Source organism: Panthera pardus, unplaced genomic scaffold (genome assembly GCF_024362965.1).
Source record: "Panthera pardus isolate Hobbes unplaced genomic scaffold, ASM2436296v1 HiC_scaffold_10, whole genome shotgun sequence".
Taxonomy (NCBI): domain Eukaryota; kingdom Metazoa; phylum Chordata; class Mammalia; order Carnivora; family Felidae; genus Panthera; species Panthera pardus.
In genome coordinates this window covers 97,078,024-97,100,060 of record NW_026526655.1, presented here as the reverse complement: position 1 = coordinate 97,100,060, position 22,037 = coordinate 97,078,024, and the positions used below count along the sequence as shown (strand labels likewise).

At 40.5% G+C, this 22,037-nt stretch overlaps 1 protein-coding gene across 7 annotated transcripts in view; it reads right to left on the bottom strand.

The window, feature by feature from the left end:
* NCKAP5 (NCK associated protein 5) overlaps positions 1 to 22,037 on the bottom strand; it is a 959,339-nt gene that overhangs the window by 49,469 nt on the left and 887,833 nt on the right. For 6 of the 7 annotated variants that reach the window (XM_019454167.2, XM_019454177.2, XM_019454159.2 and 3 more), the window contains 2 exons: positions 9,583 to 9,897; positions 6,447 to 6,583 (listed from right to left, as the gene is read on the bottom strand). In XM_019454167.2, coding sequence (XP_019309712.2) covers positions 6,447 to 6,583; positions 9,583 to 9,897 — 452 coding nt within the window. Of the gene's footprint in view, positions 1 to 3,080; positions 3,214 to 6,446; positions 6,584 to 9,582; positions 9,898 to 22,037 lie in introns of all 7 variants that reach the window. The other variant, XM_019454202.2, reaches the window with a different exon arrangement.

Below are 22,037 nucleotides of genomic sequence, written 5' to 3'. Positions count from 1 at the left end.
TGCAGGGTGGGGACCTCTATTACAAAATCATGTTACTTAAACAGGGAAGGGTGGGTCACTTTCATAGGTGCATGTGATGAAAACCAGGCAAAATGGTGACTGGAAGGGAAGACAATCTTAACCACATATCCAGGACATGCATTCCTTGTAGTGTTTTTCTCTGAATCGTTTCTATTTCCTTTTCAGATCAATTTTGTCAGCATTTAAGAAGTTAACACTGCTGCGTCCACCATACCTGCCCCTTCCTGGGGTTTCTTGGAAGCCAGCATGCACCCACAGCCACGCCAGCTGTCTGCATACGTTCTTTCTTCCTGACAACACTGTCATCAGCCAGGATGAGCGGCCACCTGCTCTGTGAGGGTGTGTAGATGACACAGCTCTGGCAACAAGTTCACTATTAAAGGCAGAGGGCAGGTGCCAGGCTAGAGGAAAGCATCTTCTTGCTGGTGGTGCTGCTTCCAGAGTTACTCTACCTAGACCTTAGCTTCTTATCCAAAGAAGCACCGTTCACTCAGAGGCTGCAGCAATACTATGAAAGGAGCCACTCCTCTCAGATGGGATTTGCTCTGGGTAGAGAGATTAGGATGAGCAAAGTGAGTATATTGAGAAAACAACTCAGTCTGAGACTCCCTTCCTTTTGCAAAAAGATCAAAAAGAAAAGTTAAAGGAACAAGTTCACTGTTTACCAGGATCCCTGGCCATCCCCTAATGTTCATTCCTGATTGCTTTGCATGACTCATTTAAACAGAGCAATGTTAAAATTTGCACCCTAAAGTAAGTTCTTTCATACTCCAGTAGCTGTTCATTGACACAGTTTGGTTTAATCTCTTTCTCTCTCTCTTTTAAGTTTATTTATTTATTTTGAGAGAAAGCACAAATGAGCACACATGAAGTGGGGGGAGGGGAGGGAGGGGAGGGAGGGGCAGAGAGAGAATCCCAAACAGGCTCCTCACTGTCAGCGAGGAACCCCATGCAGGACTTGATCCCACGAACCATGAGATCGTGGCCTAAGCCAAAATCAAGAGTCGGATGCCTAACCGACTGGGCCACCCACACACCCCTGGCTTAATCTGGTTTCCTTTTCCAAGATGTTTTCAAATTGCCTTTGGACCATCTTCCTCTTCCTCCACTTGCTTCCCTCCAAACCCCACCCACCCCTACTCCCCACTGGAAGCCCACTGCCAGAGGGAGAGACAGGACCACTGAATGCAAAGCTTGTATCAAGCTACATATGGAATCATGGAACTCCCCCTCAACCTCTGACATCTTTCTACACTGGGCTCCTAAGACACCACACTTCCCTGGGTCTCCTGCTCACTCCCTACTTGCTTCTGCTCAGTTTCCTTTGGGGGCTGTTTCTTTTCTCCCTGACCTGTCAACTTGGGAGGACCAAGTCCTCTCTCTATCAATACTCCTTCCCCTCCTGGCCTCACTTGGATCTGCTATGTGCTGATGCTCAAATTTACATCTCTAGACCAGACCTCATCTGCTGAGCTGCAGATGCCTGCAGTACGCTGCCTACCCAACACCTCCACCTGCTTCACAGGCAGCTCACACTGAGCATGTCCAAGATGCTTCCTCAAGCTCCAACCTCAGCCTTCTCCATTTCAGTCAGTCAGTCCCTGCCAGGACCCAAACATCAGATCCACCCTTGACTCTGCTTTTTCCTTTACCCCCACCCTTTAATCTATCAATAAATTATGTTGTCTTTTTAACTAGGTCTGGAATCAGACCATTCTCACTCCCTGTGTTGTATTAGATGCATGTGGTTATTAATATTTAAGTTGAACTTAATTAAAATAAAAAATAATAAAATAGAGGAAAAAATGGAATGGGCCAAGTAAGAACTCATAAGAAAACAAGAGCAAAAATTAAATTTAAAAATTTAAAATTTAAATTTAAATTTCCTTACTTATACTAGCCACATTTCAAGTGCTTATGGGCCACATGTGGCTCGTGGCTCTGGTACTGGACAGTGCAGATGGAGAACATTTCCATCCCTGCAGAGAGCATTACTGGCCAGTGCTGGTCACTCCTTTTGCTGAGACCACCCTGTCCCAGTCACTAACATCTCTTGCCTGGATGACTATAATAGCCTCTGAGCTGATCTTGCTTCTTCAGTCTTCACGACATGGCAGCCAGAGTGATCCTTTGGAAATATCTCAGGTTATGCCTCTCCTCTGCCCAAGGTCATCTAAAGATCCCATGCATGGCTATCAGAGAAGAAGCAAAGTCCTCAGAATGGCATAGCCAGAATAGGCCCATATGTTATATTGCCAAGACTCTTGGAAACTGGAAACACATGCTTGATAGGTTTTCCCTAAAGCAATATATCAGTCTTGTTTTAAAAAAGAAAGTCATGCTTTCATCATATAATTGATAAATTAGTATTAGAAAAAAAGTTGATTAGTATGAACAAAATGATTCTCCATTGCATCACTGAAATATTTTGGACAATCCAGAGTAGATTACAAGGAAAGTAGATCCCAGATCCCAGTTTGTGTTATGGGTCCATCTGTCCTCCTGTAGCTATAAGGAAGGGCCATCTGAATATACACATTTTTAAATGCCTCGGGATGATGGTTTTTCTGCTGCCAATTCTGATTCAAGAAGAAAATACAGTGAGCAAGTCTGAACTTCACAAACAGATCTGTTCATAACAGCATGGCTCACAGGTGCAGAGCTACACAGCACGATATTAGTAAAAAGCCTGGAAGACTCCATCCATGGCTCACTGGATGATTTAACTTGCCAGAGGATGTAATTAAGAACAAAGTTATCTTTCTAGTCATTCCTTCATTACAGAGATAACTCAATTGGAGACTTTTTGGGAGTTGCCAGATTTGGAAATAAAATCCTTATAGACTGCACTGAAATGTCATGAAGATTATACCAGAAAACAAATTGATACACATAGACAATCTTCTGTACATAGCAGAAAATTAGATCTCAGGAGAAAACGCGGGGCTAAGATGTAAAGTCAAGGGTGGGGGCATGGAGGCAGAGTACTGTGAAAGGCAAAATCAGCGGCTTCCCAGAGAGAGAGGAGCCCCGAATGCCCAGGTGCTCCCAGAAATTACCTTGGGTGGCGCTCTTCATTGCTTTCACTAACTTGCCCCTTCCAGCTCCAAAACCATTATTTCCATAGTGCAGGTCACTGTCACTATCACTGCCACCACTGGCAGAGTACGCACACATTCTGGGTACCTTGTCCTGAATAAGTAATACGAGACTGTTAAGATTATTCACGCAAGTCAAAATGGGGCAGAACATCCTGTGAGAATGGCAAACAGTTCACAGTTGGCTGTCATTGTGCGCACAGAATTCCATTCTGCTGCCCCACCCCCAAGACCAACTCTGCTTTTCCTTTCTATCTGCCTCACGCCGAGCTGGCACAGTTTACTCAATTATTGGAGCTGCAGAAACAGGGCTGTGGTAATGAAGCCATTGACCACTCGGAAGCCATTGTCCCAAGCAGAGGAAAGTCCTTGCATTTACCTGCTCTGCATTTTGTACCCTTCTTTATGGGGTCTTATTTTTCTCAAGTGCCTATTATGAGCTGCTCTTTTAAGCCTAATGGCTTATTTGTTTAACTGATCTCAGCATTGGCTTTCGAGTATCAGAGGGTATGAAAAAAATCAACCTTAAGCACAAAAGAATGCATGCTTGCCTAATTTATAATTTTCTTCTATCCCTTGAAAGGACAGGAGCCTTTAGAAGTGTGTGATTGCTAACCCGATATAATCCTTGAATCGATTGAAAGTTCATGGGTTGAGGGACTCAGTCTCCCCTCTTGCTCACATGCACACACAGCCTGAGTCTTGAGACATCACTGGTGTGGTGATGCGGCCTTGCCAGGAATTGCTGAGGTGGTTGATAGTGTACAAACCATTTCCCCTTTGTGCATAGAATCAGAATACTAGATCCAAGATTGCAACCCGGTGTAAGGAATTATAAAAGAATGTCTTTTAGGTTTGAAGGCTTTCCCATTAGAGCCCATTATACCTCACCCATCCTAGACAGTTCAGGTACAGATGTATGGGATGGGTCTCTAAAGTCTGTTAGGGAGGATGTCATTCAGTTGGAAATTATAAAAACTCATTTTAGGATGTAAGCTCCCTCAGCTAGGGTTACAAGTTCAAGCAACAATTCATTTCCTTTATACCTTCATTCATGTATTCATTCATTCACCCATTTAACAAATGTTTATTGAGTGTCTATTCTGTGCCAAGAGGTGTGCTAGTCTCTGGGGTTACAGAGCTCAATACAAGAGATACCAGTAGCCCAGCAAGGATGATGTCCTCATGGATAAGTGTCCTGGCTGTTCTACGGGAGCCCCACATCTAGAGTTCCAGCAGGACCTCAGTAACATTTTCTGGGTATGATAAGATGCACATTTTCATCTTTCCATTCAATAAACACTAGTGGAACCAGGCACTGTGCTGGTGCTAGAAATGTAAGCTAACTCTTGCTTCTAAATTTCCTTCCCTGGTAGTCAGCAAAGCAGGGTTCTAAGTTCCAAGCCATAGCAATCACTCTCTCAAATCAGAGCAGGATTTCCAGTGGGCAGAGCTGGGGCAGGATGAGGGAGAGAACCCCAGAGAGGGGTATGTATTTGGTGGGCATATATGTTGGGGGAAGAGTGTTCTTCCCTCACATACAGGGGGACAGCAGTCCCTGGGCTGGCACTCAGTTGTTATTACATTTACTTTCTTGGACTTGCCTAAACCTCTTTGCCACTGTCACCACCTGTTGTTTTTGAATGATTTCCCTTCCAACTCTGGGTGTCTTTAGGGTTTTCTCAACTTTCCAGTTCCCAAAGCAAGCACAGAGTCCTTGGGACAGCCCATGGACCAGCAGCATCAGCATCACCTGGGAATCTGTCAGAAATGCTTGGACCTCAACCCAACAGTACCAAATCAGACATGGTATGCATGGATCTATAGCTGTCCAGGTGATTCTGATGCCCACTCAAATTTGGGAATCATTGATTTGGAGGAGTCTTAACATTTTTATGTTTAAATTAAGGCATGATAGGGGTGCTGGGTGGCTCAGTCAGTTAAATGTCCGACTTCGGCCCAGGTCAGGATCTCACAGTTCTTGAGTTCAGGCCCCGCGTCAGGCTCTGTGCTGACAGCTTGGAGCCTGGAGCCTACTTCAGATTCTGTGTCTCCCTCTCTCTCTCTCTGCACCACCCCAGCTCATGCTCGCACTCTGTCTCTGTCAAAAATAAATAAACTTAAAACAAATTTTAAATTAAGGCATGATAAAGTACACTGGCTTACTCTTTTCCCTCTTAGGCTCCTGCCTTAGAGAGGCTACCCTTCTGAGTGTTAGACATGGAATTCTGAGGGCTGAATTCTAGTCCTGACTCCTTTCCTGTGGACCCTGAGCATGGTCCAGCTTCTCTCTGGAGTTGTGTTCTCTGCTATAAATTGAGACTCTGGGCCCAGAGGATCTCTCTCTCTCTCCTTTTCCATAACACCATACTGAGGTGCTCAAGGCTGAAAGAAGGTTCGGCCCCAGTGACTGTGGGGGACCCCAGATGTGGGCTAATTTGGGTATCTTCTCAACATAAGTTGGTAGAAACTCTAGTAGAAATAGCAATGGGTGCTCCTAATGCCAAGTTTGGGAGAGGCAAAGGCAGCAGGAGTGGGAAGATTCAAGGAAGGGTGGGGGAAACTCTGATAATTGATCCATATGTTCCTCTTCCCCCACCTTGTCACTACCAGGTGCCACCAAAGACACTGAAGGGGCCCAGCCCCAGGAAGTTGAGAAACAGTGAACAGTTTGAATATGGCCCAGGTAACTAGCTGGAAAAGGTAAATAGGAGGAAGCCTAGGAGAGAATATCAGGTAACCCCAAGGGATGATAGAATGTCCTTGGGCCATGAGCAACTTCCCAGGTCCAATCACACATCAGGAGGCATATGTGTGCCATCTCAGGGTGGATGAAGATCCCATAGCAAAACGATGGGACTGAAGACACAGAGATCTCACTGACACTCTGACACTGGCAAGTCACTGGCCTACCCCAGACCTCAGTTTATTCCTCCCTAAAAGAAGTATAATTATACCTCCTTTATCTGTCTCATAGGAGCAAGGTAAAGGTTAAAAAGTAAGAAGAAAATAATGAAAAAGTATCACTGAATCATTCTCAGTGGTGTTCTTATCTTGGGAATGTTCTATGCCACCTAGTCTGGACAGATCATCTATGCCTCAAGAATCTAGGTGCAGATCTGTGGAGGCGTTTCACTTCCTCCCAACAATCCATGCTATCACTTAATAATTCAGGCAAAAAGGTGAGCTGTGGACCTTAGTTTTTATTCACCGAGCCAATGGCAAATTTGATTCAAAAGTTGAATCTATTGTAAAAGTGTTTAAGGAGATCATTGTTCACCGTCAGGGCAATAAGTGGAGGTACCCTTCTGTCAGCCTCTCCCTTACCTGGGTCTCAGCCGTGGGGGCTGCACAGCCCCAGTCTGGAAGCTGCTCAGTTGCCATTGTGTTTTCAGCATATTCAAATGACGAGCAGGTCTGAGGCCTTGGCTCTGCTTCATTCTGCTTTTGGGAATTGATTTTTCCTAAATGAGAAAATGTACATCAAACCACAATCAGCTTTCTTGAACTCTTTACAAGTTCAGGGAGGGAAGTGAGGGAGACATTCAGGAAAAAAAAAAGTCCAAATACACTCAAAGCTAGGTAGCCCAACATTCTGTCCCCTGTAAATCTGTGCTAATTAAACATCTGCATTGCATGTTGTGTGTATCTGTAGAGGATGTCCACCTTGGAGAGCTGAAGGCAAACTTTCCCACAAAACAATGATAGACTTTTCACATTAGGAAGGGGTTAGGGGGAAAATCATTTGGGAAACAATGATTAGTCCTCAAATAGTGTTATCCATCAAATAACAAACAGGTTTCCTTTTTGGATCACTTCTCAGAGCCTTCATTGTGCTACTGGAAGTTGTCATGATGTCCAAAAACAGGATTTAAATTAGAAGCCCTTCCCAAAGATACTTGGGCAGGGAACCCTTATTTTCCTAGAATACCCATTATGGTCATTCCCAATGCACTCATAATGTACAACGGGAAACTTTGCTCTTAAAGATCTGGCAGGGCAGTGCTTCTCAAGCTTTTATGTGCATACGCACCAGCCGAGTTTTTGTTAAATTGCAGATTCTGAATCAGGAGGTCTAGAGTGCGGGTCTGAAAGTCTCCATTTCTGAAAAGCTCCCAGGCAATCCTGATCCCAACTAGCCGATGGATCACACTTTGAGTAGCAAGGGCGTAATTAGCAGGGAATGATTAAAGAAAGTGCCTCCATTACCCTTAATAGTAGATTAACCTGCAGAGTGTACTCCTTCCTTGTGCCAGAAAGGAGAATTGCTATTATTATCCTCCAGCCTCAGTGATTACCGACAGGACATGCTGTGATAGCCTCTCAACAGCATTCTGCTTGTGAGCAGAAGCGAAGTAATTGTATTTTCATCAGCACTGAGAGGTTTGTACAGTTACCTCTATTTTTGATAGGGGAATAAGTGAAAAACCAATTCAAATACAGGCATTAGGGGAGCCTAGGTGGCTCAGTCTGTTGAGCATCTGACTTCAGCTCAGGTCATGAACTCACGGTTCATGAGTTTTCAAGCCCCATGTCAGGCTCTGTGCTGACAGCTCGGAGCCTGGAGCCTGCTTCGGATTCTATGTCTCCCTCTCTCTCTGCTCCTCACCTGTTCACATTCTGTCTCTCTCTCAAAAATAAATAAAGATTAAAAAAATTAAAAAAAAAAAACAAAGAGGGGCGCCTGAGTGGCTCAGTCGGTTAAGCGGCCGACTTCGGCTCAGGTCACGATCTTGCGGTGTGTGAGTTCAAGCCCCGCGTCGGGCTCTGTGCTGACAGTCAGAGCCTGGAGCCTGTTTCAGATTCTGTGTCTCCCTCTCTCTGACCCTCCCCCGTTCATGCTCTGTCTTTCTCTGTCTCACAAATAAATAAACGTTAAAAAAAATTAAAAAAACAAAACAAAAGAAAACAAATACAGGAATTAAACAGGAAGTGACTCCTCCTCTAGGCAAGAATAACCTCACTCTCCTTTTGTTCCAGCTGTTTTTCCATTCCCTGGCTTTTTAATTGAGTAACCAATGGCCATAGAGAAAAGAGAAGCCTCGGAAAGGCAGCCCTGCCTCTGGACCACAGTGATGGCATCATTTGATAGATAGGAAGCTTTGGGGTGGGAGACACAAAAATACCCTGCAGTTATGTTGACCTCACTCTCTACCATATACTACTTTTTTATAACTCTTCATGACAATTTAATTAAGACACAAACCTCCAAAATCCAGCACAGTGGATATTAGCAGTAAGATCAGAACAATCTCCTTCCAATCCCCTTCTTATGAAGCAATTCAAGGCTTGTGGTTTCTATTCAATTTGTTATAATGACAGTGTTTAATCATGAAGTCTACTTGGCAGCCCGCCGCTGAATTGAGGTCACACATGTGACTATTCAAGCATGGAGCATATAATCTATAACTAAGATCTTGCCCCTGAATCTCTGGAGGCTGTGTCATTAATTAACAATGCATTTATTTAAAAAATAATATGCATTACAGCCTTTTAAAATGTAGCCTTGGCTTGAAACGAGCAGAAGTTTGTGATGAAACATTCATGGCAGTTAGTATTATTGTATGAAGAACTCAGCCATGGGATTAGCTCAATCACATTTATTCAAAGATATTTAATTAAATGCCTTCTTTTCTAATTTCTCAAAAGCCTATAGTATAATTTCTACTTGTGGCTCCTTTCTAGTCATCAAATTATAAAAGAAAGTCTTTAGAGTTCTCGTTCATATGCTTATGCATGTCATAAATGCAACATAAGCCATGCAAGTTAAAAATTATTTAGTATCATCCTGCACTGCAATAGATATTTTTAATCTTGAGGGAACAATGAAAAAAAAAAAAAAAAAACTTTGACCCTTAGCCTGCTCCTGTCTTTAATCATGGAAGCTTGTTTCAATTGACGGTGACGAAGGGCGGTACGTCTCAGTGCAGAGGCTCATTCCACTGCATTGCAGCTAATGCACAATCTACTGCTGAGATATCAAACAAAGTTTTTTATAGTTCAACATATAAATATATTTGAGCAGGATGGGAATGTCAGAAGACATACATTTCTGGTTAGAGGGCAAACAACATTTCAGCTAAATTTATGTCTTGAGGCTAACCTGGTCTATATTCAGATTTAGGTTTTACAAGATAAAATCCTATGGGTATGTTGTGTTTTTTTTTCTCTTAATCAATTTATATATCCATATACCTGTGCTTAGGTGCTTGTTTCCTTTATATGTGTGTACACTCTTTAATGTAATGCTAAGAGTAGATGATGTTTAATAGTCGTCTTTTTACTTTTTGGTTGAGGACTTACAGGAATTTTCATGCATCCACGTTTCCATGGGGCAGAGGTCACTGACTGACCTCCTGGTGGAAACCTTCTCTGCTGCCTGTTTTCCACTTTTTTTGTTTTTTAGCAAGTGCATTATTTTGGTGTGGAAACAATCTAATTTGGAAGGTCATAGGTGTTTTACCTGAGGAGGCTGGTTTGGGGAGGCGACTTTCAAGAGGACGCATCCCCCTGGTGGTCATGATGGGGTCGGATGTGGAATGAACAATGGCATTATCTGCAGAGACATGGCTGTCTGCAGAGGAAGGCACTTCTCGTTCAAGGGTCTGAGCTCTGATAGAGGAAGCTGCACAAAGTGTTGGCTGGAGAGGCAGGATGGGTTCGGTGTCCTCTGGGGAGTCTGGGTGGCATATGTACCGCCCTGTGGAGCGATTTCCAGAGTCTGGGAGTGGGAAGGTTCCGATCCCACTGTCCAGTGTCCTCATCAGGCAGTTTGATTCTAGACAAAGTAACAACATAGTGAGGATTAAAGAATATTCACATTAAGGAATAAAAGTATCACAGGCATTTGTATCTAATCTGGAGGAAGGGAGATATCTAGAAGGAAGAAATACTATTAATGGGGTAGTAAATTTCCAGTGAGTGGCATCATAAGATTTAATTAAACATGGAGATACTCCCTTCACTTAATATGAGGTAAGGCAGCCAGCCATTCCTGGAAGTGAGAGTCACATATACATTTTCCTGGCTGGTTCTCCAGAATTATCATACAAAAAGAACAGTCATTAGAGACCAAAACATATTTTTGGTAAGCTTTATTTCAACTGGGAATCATATGACTTCAACCAATTAGGTGAAATTTATTAACCGAAATATGATGAGTAATGAGCACGCATAACACATTGAAGTGATGTCCTGACAAAGGTAATTGTGCATCTCTTACATGAATTATCATCCACTTGTCAGTTAACGGAGTCTCTGGCCTCTCAAATTTAATTGTGAGGGCAAGTAATTCACACGCTACAGGGATCATCCCCAAACATACCTTACCCATGATAACATCACTGTATCAAGTGGGCTTCATTTGGCCCAAGTGCCATTTGAACTCAATTTGTTGAGAAGACCACAGAGCCACTTCATGTCTTTCAGTGACTTTATGCAGTGACAAAACCCATCAGTACCTTCGGATATCTTGTCACTCCCAGAGATCTCACTACTCCCTAAAACAAATCAAGTTGATTTTACCATATGGGGGTAACATATTCTGCTGTGTCTCATCTTTAAGAAATTTTATACACAGATAAAAATTCAGTATCTGAAAAATTTATTATGTATTTCACTTCTAAAATGGTGGTATGATTTACCAAAGCCAATGAGACAGCTTCCAAGATCTGTTTGTCACCCCAAAAGTCTCATGTTTATATAACAATCTTCAAATAAAGTATCCTTAGTAAAGTTTTTGTCAGCAGCTTATACATCTAAGACTAAGTAAGAGGCACAATTCAGCACCCTTTTAGGCATGGCAGAGAATATAACGGAATAGGGCATAATCTTTGCATCAAGAGGCTCAACAGTGAATATTTTACAGTGAACAATGGTTTGGAAAATGGTAAAGTCAATAACTGTTACACGACCCCAACACAGGATTCTTAACCTCTTGAGGTCTCAGGTTCCTCACAGGATTGCTGTGAGGATAAAAATGTTTGCCAGCAAATTTCTAGAATTGAGAATGACACCAAGCATACTGTGAAGTGGCTGGAGGAATTAAATAATGAACAGTGACATACACAAAATGCTTAGTATATATATTAGATATTAGCAGATAGTTTATCCATCAGTGCTTTTCTTACATAATTGCCTTTGATGCTGAGCAATTAGTATCAGAATTCCCAAATCTGTCCATTCCCTACCCTCTTCCTCAAAACCTCTTTGCTGTAAATGAGTGGAAGAATTCTGGGAATTTCCTAATAGTAAGGTAAAAAAAACAAAAGGGTAGGGGTGTGGACAGACGTGGTTGTTGTAAGTTCTAGTAGGTTTGATGCTGGTTTTGGAAGCACTGGGAAGACAGTCCCTATCAAAGGAGAAGCTTCTGTTTTCAAAGGGATATTTAGTGGGAAGATGCAGATACGCTCTTGCATTTAGCCATCTCCTATGCCATCTGATCTCAGATACTGGTTAGGGATTGCAGGGGCCTTGATTCATATGACTATGTTCTGGGGTAGGCTTTTGTTTTGCAGGATCACAAGGGCTAAGTTTAGCTCCATTCATTTCAAGGCCTCCACCTGGGCAGCTTTACTCTCTATCAATTTTAAAGATTATTCTTTATCTTCTCCATTCATTTTCTCCTCAATTAAGGGGACCTGATTGTTACAGAAGGGCCTTTTTGAAAATGAACAGATGTTTGCATGGGGAGGCATTGCCAGAAGAGTTCAAAAAAAAGACCCTGCTATTCAGAATTTGAGGTCCTTTTTTCATTTTAGCCTAGAAACACAAAACCCCTCGGCTTTAGCATATCCGTGCGTTGTACTTGGGGCAATTCTAAGAGGCTGAACTACTTCAGTATCATTCATACAGGAGCACGTGGGTCTTCATCAGAACTGGTCCAGTGTCTGGGAATGGGAAGCAGACTCAAGGCACACAGCAGCGGAGGTGTGTTAGTCTCCACGTGCCCCAGGCTACCTCCCGTAATAATTTACTCCCAGCACCTTCAGGACTGCACCTGAACTAAAGAGTGCTCATCAGGAGGAGGCAGGTGGAGCTCTTTTCCTTTTGTGGGCATGCATCATCAAATCCAGTTACTTATTGTGGCCAAAGGACTTTACTCCTTTCTTTGCATCAGTCTTCATCTTCCAAACTTATAAGGTAAGAACTATTATCACCATCTACAAATGAGGAATCATAGCTCAAAAGGTCCAAGTAACTTGCCCAAGGCCTTGCACTATAAAAAAAAAAGTTTGGATTTGAATCCAGTCAGATGTATTTACAAAGACCATGCTCTTAACCATCAAGCTATCCTGATACTTGCCCAAAGTACGGATAAATCCAGATGTGGGGTCCACTCGTTTAATAGCCATTGAGGCAGCCTTGTGAATGCAAAGCTCACAGAATGCCCCTCTGCTCCTAAGCAGGAGTTCAGCTTCTCCTCTGGAATTGGAGCAGGTGCCTGAATTCTAGCTGGTTCTCCTGCTCCCCATCCTGAGGTCTGAGTCTACTGTTGACATTCTCTGTGTCTAGGTGGTTGTTGCCCCATCATGCAAGATGCCTGCACACCCTGATCTGCATGGTTCCTGAGAACCACTATTGCTCAGTAACTCTTCCCTCTGTCTTCTTCAGTTGCATCCATAGACTTCCATGCCAACATTTTTCTGGCCTTAATCTTTGCTCTCTGGACTAGGTGATAGGCATTGTCTTCAAGGGCAGTTTTTCTGGCTTTGTCTAAGAACTCTCTCCCCTACAAGTATTTGATGGGGAGCACTGAATCCAATCCTCTCAAATGGAGACTCAAAAAGCAAAATGAGATCCATGGCTGCCTCTTTAGTGAGCTTCTGGGGAAAAGCTACAGACACCAAAGCCTGTGTGTGCTGTCCTGGCCTATAACACAAGACAGAAAATAGGGTAAGGAGGGGTATTGGGTAGGAAAAATGATGAAGGCTGTTTAAGTATGGTACTCTTTGGAAAATACCAAAATTTTCTGGTTTCTGTCTCCTTAAATCATTTTTCTTTCCCTTCTTTCCTTTTACAATACTGTCATACTAGAATATATAAAACAGGACTTTTGGTATTCCTGAGTTCTCAGATTCTCTGAGAAGTGTGTGACACTAAACTCACAAACCACTTGCTATTAAAGTCATTTTTTATTTCTAATAATTACAGATGCCAAATGTAGTGAATTTGAAGAACTCATTTGTAAGTACCTATGAAAAGAGGTGTAGACAGTCAGGGACTCAGACACCATATGCCAAGTTTCACCCTCAAGCAAATTTCTCCAGAATTGCATCAACCTTTGGAGGTGGAGTTTATATTGAAAAATGCTGACCCCTTCGTTATGTACTTTCTTTAAGGTGCTGTAAGTTTCTCACAGTTCATAAAAATACTGTAACCTGAGAAAGTATAAGATATTGTACTTCTGAAGCCAGTTTTTTTTTTTCTGAGAGAATTATAAGAACCACAACGTAATTAAATGGCTGTGATAGGAACAAAGTTCAAAGTGGCAAGCTGACCTTGCATCTCAAATGAGTTGACAGTCTTGATCTTGACAAGTCTAAGTTCACATTTGTGGCTGTGAGAACAGATGCCAACAGGGCCTTGCTAATGAGTTCAAGGGTTGGGTCTCTGGATGGACCAGCAGGTTTCATTCTTCCAGGGTCACTAATCACTCCTGTGACCCTGGTCAGCCCTTCCATGTACTTCTCATTGTCCCATTTGCCTTTATCTCCCATTTTCTCAAGGTTAAGTTCTCTCACTTATGGGCACCAACCAGCCCTAGACATTTCATCAATGACTCACAGTGGTGCTTCCCAGTCCTTTTAAAGTCATGGCACATATAGAAATTTGTAGCTCACTGAGGAAAACACTGGCTACACCAAGGAAAACACTGGCTACTTGAGAGCTGAGGGCTCACCATCTCAGCACCCCTGAGTCCCATTTAGGGTGTCAGCAGCAGAGTGGCAGGGAATCTTTTACAGGATGGATTCAGAATCTTTTGCTCACCCCTCAAACCTACCACCTTGTAGATCTCTGGCAGGCAAGGAGATGGATATCTTTTTGGTCTCTTAGCAGCTGATACAGAAATTTCTATGCCCTCCTTCTTTGGGAAAAAAGCTCAGAGTCCTTGGGTTAGGAATACTGTCTGGCATCAAAGCTTCAGTACAGGGGAACTTTACTGTACATAAAAGGGAGAAAAGCAGCCCATGAGTGGGTGAGTAGCCAGAAAGGGTGAGGTTCTGCATTGGATGGTGGCAGAGAAGAAATTCTGGAGAAACCTTTCTATTGCAGATTTGCCAACTGTTAACTTAGGGTGCACAATGTAAAATCCCCACTCACTTCACCAAGGAGCATTAGCACTTAATGCTCCTTATACCAGAAACCTCAGCAGGTGGTTTTAGTTTTCTCATCTGAAAATTAGATCATACAGCCTTCTTCATGGGGGAGCACTGAGGACTAGAAACATAGTACCTAATACACATAGCATGGTGCCTGGAGCAGGCACAGAGCTAACATTCAGAAAACAGCACAATTCTCAAAATCAATGTTATTAGACTGTAAACATCCTGGGGGCAGACTGGATCTTATTAATTTCTTATATAAGTCCATTCCTGATTCTATATTTTCTTTTTTCAACAGTATGGTAATTATATGCTGATAGAGCTGATAATAACGATAGGCTGATCAAGTATTCTCCATCATCAGTGCTCAGCACAGCACCTGACACATAGATAGTTCTCACTGAGTGTAATGAAAAGAACGGGTGGAGAAAAAAAAAACAGCTCTAATCTTTAGAAAATTCTTCCTGAAATTAAATTTAATATGAAGCTTTGCTTTTGAAATCCCAATCGGCTGCCTTTTGTTCTGACTCTAGCAACCAAAGAAAATAGCTGACTTCCTTCTTCTGTATAGCTATTTTTCACATACAGCCAGACTTCATTAATTCAGATAGCCAGAGGGATAAGATCATTGAGAATTATTGGATATTTTAAAGACCAATTTCTTAAGACTTCCAAGCCGTTAGAACAAGAGTCCATGACCAAGACAAAGGACAGCACCTGGGATGATGTTTCGGTGTCCTCCTCAATCTCCTGCCCCTCCTCTTCCGCCCCCCAAAGCATCACTGGTCTGAAGGTTTCAGATCTAACAGGAGCCAGAGTGGCATCATCACCCTGGCCCTCATCCTCAGGAATTTTTGATGCCACGCTGAGTGCTGGAGTCCCACTTGACATCAGTGCCCTTAGTACTGTACGAACTAAGCTCTTATAGAGTCAAGTTCCTGGGAACATTTGTAGTGAGTAGATGAGATTATGCAGTAACATCTTATATGTATTTACACAAAACAATGAGTTTCTCTCTTTTAAAACAATTTGTTCTCTCATGTGGATTGTCTAGGCTTCTTCCAAACTTGTTTTGTACTATTTCTTTACACAGTAATGTTATCTTTAAAAATAGCTGCAAAGGGAAAAGTTTATTTCCAGCACTGTTTCAGTTAATATAAATTTCCAGGTTGGTGGAATCTGAATTAGCAATGATTTTGAGTGTTTGGAAAATGTTGCTGATTTTCCCTCAGCCTTCTCCTCTATGGATTAAAGTGTCTCGAACGTTTTCTCACACAATTCTCTTTTCTCACACATTTTTGTGATCCTGTGGCACAAATCTTAATTGCTTGAGTTTGTAAACCCAAATTCCTGGTATTATTAATGTATTTGTCCAAAGAGATTATTTCACAGAATAGGCTTGACAAAACCTGACTTGAGTTCTAAGTTACTCAGAATATTCAGAAGAATGAAGTGAAAAAGAATAGGTGAAGTGGAAAGGAACAGGCCTCAGAGCCGGAAAGAGAAGGCTTGAAGACCTGTGGGGCTACCTGCTAACTGTGTGACAACAGGGTTTGGAAACGATTCTGACCGCATACAACGACAGCACATTTGTAATGAGCCTGGCGCAGTACTCATGACAAAGCAGGTGCTCTGTAAGTTTCACAAGTGGTTGTGAGGGAAAGGTGGGGGCCCGTCACACACACTGTCATGGAGCCCAAGGTAAATCAAATTTCCATCTGTGTGGTTAGTATATTACTGCAGCACCTGGGTACATTTTACCAAACAACTACCTTGTGTTTGTTTCCTAAGAGATTACCTTTTGGCAACCATTTCCTTAGGCTGGGGGGGTGGGGGTGGGGGGGGGGTGGGGGGGGTGGGGAGGAGGGGCAGTTAGCTGATTGCAATCATTAATGAGCAATTGTGAAGATCGAGCAAAGTACTTGGAGTTGGCTGCAAGCTGCCTCATATATAGAAAAGGTGGAGTCTGTTCTCTCAAGAAGTCCATTTTGGAGTTGGCACCTGAAAGGCTTTTTAAAAGTCTAGATGAATGATGCTTACTGATGTCGCTTTACCTACAGACTTATTACATTCTCAGGGAACATTCAAAAATTAGTAAGCCATGATTTTCCGTTAGCAAGGGTACAGCTCATCTATCCTAAACAGTGTACTTGCTCCCATGCAGTGATCTACCCTCTCTCACAGAATCAAACAAACTACTTTAGTAACCGCTGATTTTTGTCCTCTTAAGCACTAATAAATCCTAGAAAAGTGGAAAATTTAAAATCCAAACTCTTTTTTACTTTGAGCATTTCAATCCTATCTACAAGTTTCAGCCCAGAAATGCAGTGAGGATCCAATACAATGCACCAGCCAGAAAGGGTGTCTATATGGGTGCTTAATATTCATGCCACATTATTAATTGGCATGCTTTCTTCTAATGCAAGTGGTCATGTAAAGAAATCTTTGTATGAGTTCTCTCCAGGTTCCTAAACATCTTTAAGCTACGTGCGGTGTTGGCACCAGAAATTTAAACCACAGATGGGAGAACAGATCTCTTTATTTGCACATCCTTCTCTTCATCTGTATGACTGAAACAAGTTAAAAAAAAATAATCCTGTTGCCAACGCCACAACAATTACATGGAGGTTATGCATTCTGAGTTGGCTCCATGGTTTTTTCAAAGTCGTCAGAGATGACTATATTGGCTATTTATTCACAACCATGGGGTAACTTTGGCTGTGGCATTAAGATGACCTTTTGGAAGAGTAAATTCAATTTGATGGCTTTGGAATGCATGAGAATACTCAGCCTCTGAATTCCAAGTGGATTTAAGCTTTCTGAAACTTGAAAAGTTTATAGAAGAATGGAAATTTGTTTTCCATTCCCCTACACTCTCTTTGATATAAAGGAAGACCTGGATGTTGGATGTTGGGGGTCTGGAATTCTATTACACAGGGAATGAATATGAGAAAGAATACAGGAAATTAACATGACAAAAAATTAGAGGGACAAACCAGACCATGGAATTTCTTTATAAAGATGAAGATAAGTTATTTAAACTAACATAGAAGAAATGCCACCTTAGGCTGGGGTTGGTTTCTGGTGAATAAACATTCTGCATCTTATAGTAGCATCACATAAAATACTGTAGTGAGATGTCATTTAAGAATATAAACTGGAGAAGGTTAGAGACGGGTTCTAAATGCCCATGTAGACCATCAATTCATAGAAATACTTCTTGAATTTAGTCCCATATGCAGCTGGTAAAACCCTTGAAGGAAAAAAAAAATCCTTTTCTTGCTATGTGTTCCTTCCTGTCACTGACACTAAAACAACATTTAAGGTTCTGAGGGTGGTCTTGGTCTAGTATTTTGGGATTTGTTATGCAACTTTCCAAACCCTTCTTGATTTTAAAAATGTTAATAATTATCTCTATTCTCGTATCCCCCCCAGACTGAGCAATCTTGAGATCTTCACATATTCCTTCATTTCATGCTATGCTACTATGCTTGTTGTATAAAACTATGCTCAGACTTGTATGCAATATTTACTGTGATATAGAAGAGTATGGCCAGTATGGTTTAACTGACAGCATCTGTTTGAATTGGTCAGCTGGTCTAGGAACTTTGATCACAGACTCCTACATCCTATTTTGGGAGTCATCACTTCAGGTCAAAGTCTTAGATGATGAGTATACACATAGATCCCTCCTAACTCCCCAAAAAGCAATGCCTACCCCTTGACCACTTTCCTATCCACATGTCAAGTCTTGCCCTATTTACTTTGATATTATTCTAACTTAAAAGAAAACAAAACACAAACACAGTACTCTCATTAGCCAAACTTTCTAGAATATAACAATGTGGAACCACAATGGTTCCAGCCCTGATCTGTGATCACAATGTTTTATTTGGAGAAATGCGAGCTTATTTCTCCCTCTTGTTTCCTGTTATCCTTGTTCATTCTCTATCCATGACAGAATTACTCTATCCTCACCTTTTTTCCTCCCAATCTAATTATAACTTAGCTGTCTGCATCTTCTTTAAATATACTTTTGGACTGGTGCTCATGAACGGCATGTTAAACATCTAAACAAATGATGTTTACAGATTCTCCTTTGTTTGCAGACTCATTATATTCTCAGATTACATTCCCAAATTAGTAAATCATGATTTCCTTGTAGAGAAAGTACAGCATATCCATCCCAAAGGTTATCCTTGAATCTGTTCAATAATCTAACTTCTCTCCTGCATTCATTCCATCTCTATCTGTCCTGCCAAAGGAAGTGAAAAGTTAAACAATTATCTGGAGAATCTGATAGACACAGATGGCTCTTATGGGTAATTCTGTGTCTCTAAATCTCTTTTACTCCATATCAGGTTTTCTGAATTATATGGACTACTGCCTCTATTCTCCATTTCACCTGCCTAGATAATATCTGCTTTGATGAAGCAACTGAGGGAAGGGAGGAAAGAAAATAAATTGGGGGTAAGATGTTGCAGGAAGAGATTCAAAACAGTTTGATTTGGTAAGAAGCATATAAAAACAAAGAAACACGGGGAGATGCAGACATAGCAACTTAATAACAGATAAAAATTTATTAAAGATGTTTACAAGAGCTAAAGCATCTTATGTATTATTACCCAAACTTTTTTTATATTAATTTTTTACATGCTCTAAAATTGCAAATTATTTCAGTTTGTTCATATTATTGTAGTTATAGATATTTAATGAAAGCCTCCAGAAAGATACAAATGTAAAGTTCATAGATGTTTTTCTCCATTTGTCTCTATATTTAATCAGTCTCAATGATTTTTTAAATTATATGCAGAAAGGAAGAAAGCCTGAGTCTTCATACTCCTAAACTTTCTTTCTTTTTTTTTTTTTAATATTCACTTTAACACACCTTACTTGCTTGGTTCAGGATTTTAATTATTATATGGTGATCTATTTTAAGTGAATATTTAAGGACCATTTATTTTTCTTTTATGTGACTTCAGTTGAAATGTGGGTGAAGAGAAGGCTGAGGTTAATGCGAGCCTATCTTTCCATTTCAGCTGCCACTCTCCACTCTCCAATATTCCATGGTTGTCTCTACAGGAAGATAATAAAGAAGTAATGAAATCCAACAGACCAATGGATATGGATATAGGTAAAAATACAGAGAGGTTTTTGCTTCTGTCCATTAAGTATTAACTGCAACAATGCTATTAAACACTTTTTCAGATATTGGACAGTAGGCAGCATATGAATTGACCTCTGAATCATGGGAAACAAATGAGGTGAGCCCTACAATCTCCCCAGCCTTCTTCCTGACTACCGTTTCCAGACTGAACTACAGAGAGAAGGAATACAGAGCCTGCAGGTCCTGCTGAATTGAAGAGATAAATATAGGTGCGTGTGTTTGTGGGGTGGGGTGGGGATCAAGGTTGCTAGAATTTGCAGGGCGGTATATTGTAAAGAAAAGATAATAGCAGAGGTATGCCTAAAGTCTTTGGCCCTGTACTAATCTGAACATGCATGAGGTAACTACATTCATGATGTCAGAGAAACAATTACTATGAAGCACTAAGTTAAATAATTTCTTGAGCTCACATAAAGCTGAAAATAGTTTATGTTTCCACCATTCAGGGAGGCTAGGCTTTCCAATATATGGGCTATAGGCTAGAGTTCTAAGAAGGGACATACTTAATAATGAGGCTAAATTATACTTTGAATAAAGGTTTCCCTGAACAAAGAACAAAACTTGACAGTAAGCCTTGAAAAATAAAACTAATCTGCAAATACTTTTAAAAGAATCCTAGAACATAGTCCAAAAATTTTTATAGGACTACTGAAATCTGGCACCCAACAATGTAAAATTTATAATTTCTGACATCTGGTCAAAAAGCACTAGGCATGCATAAAACGGAAAAATATGATCTGTAATCAGGAGAAAAATCAATCAATAGAAACAAAAGCATTAATAAGAGATAATGATGTTCAGGAGAAAAATCAATCAATAGAAACAAAAGCATTAATGAGAGATAATGAAATTATCATAAAGAAACTTAAAACATTTTTTTTAAATTTTTTTTAACGTTTATTTATTTTTGAGACAGAGAGAGACAGAGCATGAATGGAGGAGGGGCAGAGAGAGAGGGAGACACAGAATTGGAAGCAGGCTCCAGGCTCTGAGCCATCAGTCCAGAGCCCGATGCGGGGTTCGAACTCACGGACCGTGAGATTGTGACCTGAGCTGAAGTCGGACGCTTAACTGACTGGGCCACCCAGGCGCCCCAAGAACCTTAAAATATTATAGATATTATAAATATGTACAAAGTTATAAAGTAAAACTTGAACATAATTAAGAGATATCAGAATAATAAAAATACTCAATGAAAATTATAGACAGGAAAAAAACTACTAAAATTGGAAAAAAAATACACTATCTAGGATTTATAACAGATTAGCAGAGATATCAGAAAAGAAAAAACCAACAGTGAATTTGAAGACATAACAATATAAATGATCCAAAATAAAGTATATAGAGAAAAAAGACTTAAAGAAATAGAGCATCAGTTACCTTAGAGTCAATATGAAGTAGTTTAAATATGTATAACTGGAGCTCCAAAAGGAAAAAGAGAAAAGAGAAGAAAACTTACGTGAAGGAATAACCAAAAATGTACCATATTTGATAAACTGTAACCCCAAATCTAACAGACTCAATGAACCCCAACCAGAACCAACATGGAGAAAACTCCAGTAAGACATATCATAATTAAGTTGCTGAACATTGATGATAAAGACAAATCTTAAAAGCAAATGAAAATAAAGATACTTTACAGAAGAACAACGATAAAACTGACAGTAGACTTCATGTCAGATGCTATATAATCCAGAAGTTAGTAGAATTACATCTTTAAAGTGCTGAGAGAGAGAGGAAAAAAACTATTAACCTTATAAAATTAATTTCAATTAATCAACTTTTCAATTATTGTAAAGATCAAGGAAAAATAAATATTTTAAAAACAAACAAGAGCTGAGTGAATTCATTGCCAGAGGATCTTTAGTGTAAGAAACATTAAGTGTATTTTCACAGGCAGATGGAAAATGAGTATCAGGTAAAAATCTGGATGTAGGAAAAAAAAAAAACAAAACACCAGAAATGGTAAGTATGTGTTGTAATATAAAATGTATTTCTATTTTTAAATCTTTTTAAGGATAAGTAACTAAAGCAAATATAACAGCATATTGCAAGGTTTCTAATATATGTAGACATAAAATATAACAATAGCATAAAGGAGGGAGAGGTTACAAGAAAGCAATCTATGATATATTATTTAAGATAGTGCTAAAATAAAGATGTAGACTACATTTAAGCATTACATTAAGCACTAAGGGATAACCTGCAAGTAGAGATAAAGGGGAATTATGAAAAAAATGACTTAAAAGAAGACAGAAAAAAATGCAAAACTATGAAGAACAGAGGGGACAAGTAAAAGGTAACATATTAAGATGGCAAATTTAAACCCAACCATTTAGATAATTACATTAAGTGTAAATGGCTTAAACATGCTGATTAGTAGGCTGAATCTGTCAGAATTGATTACCCCAAAAAAAAAAAAAAGCA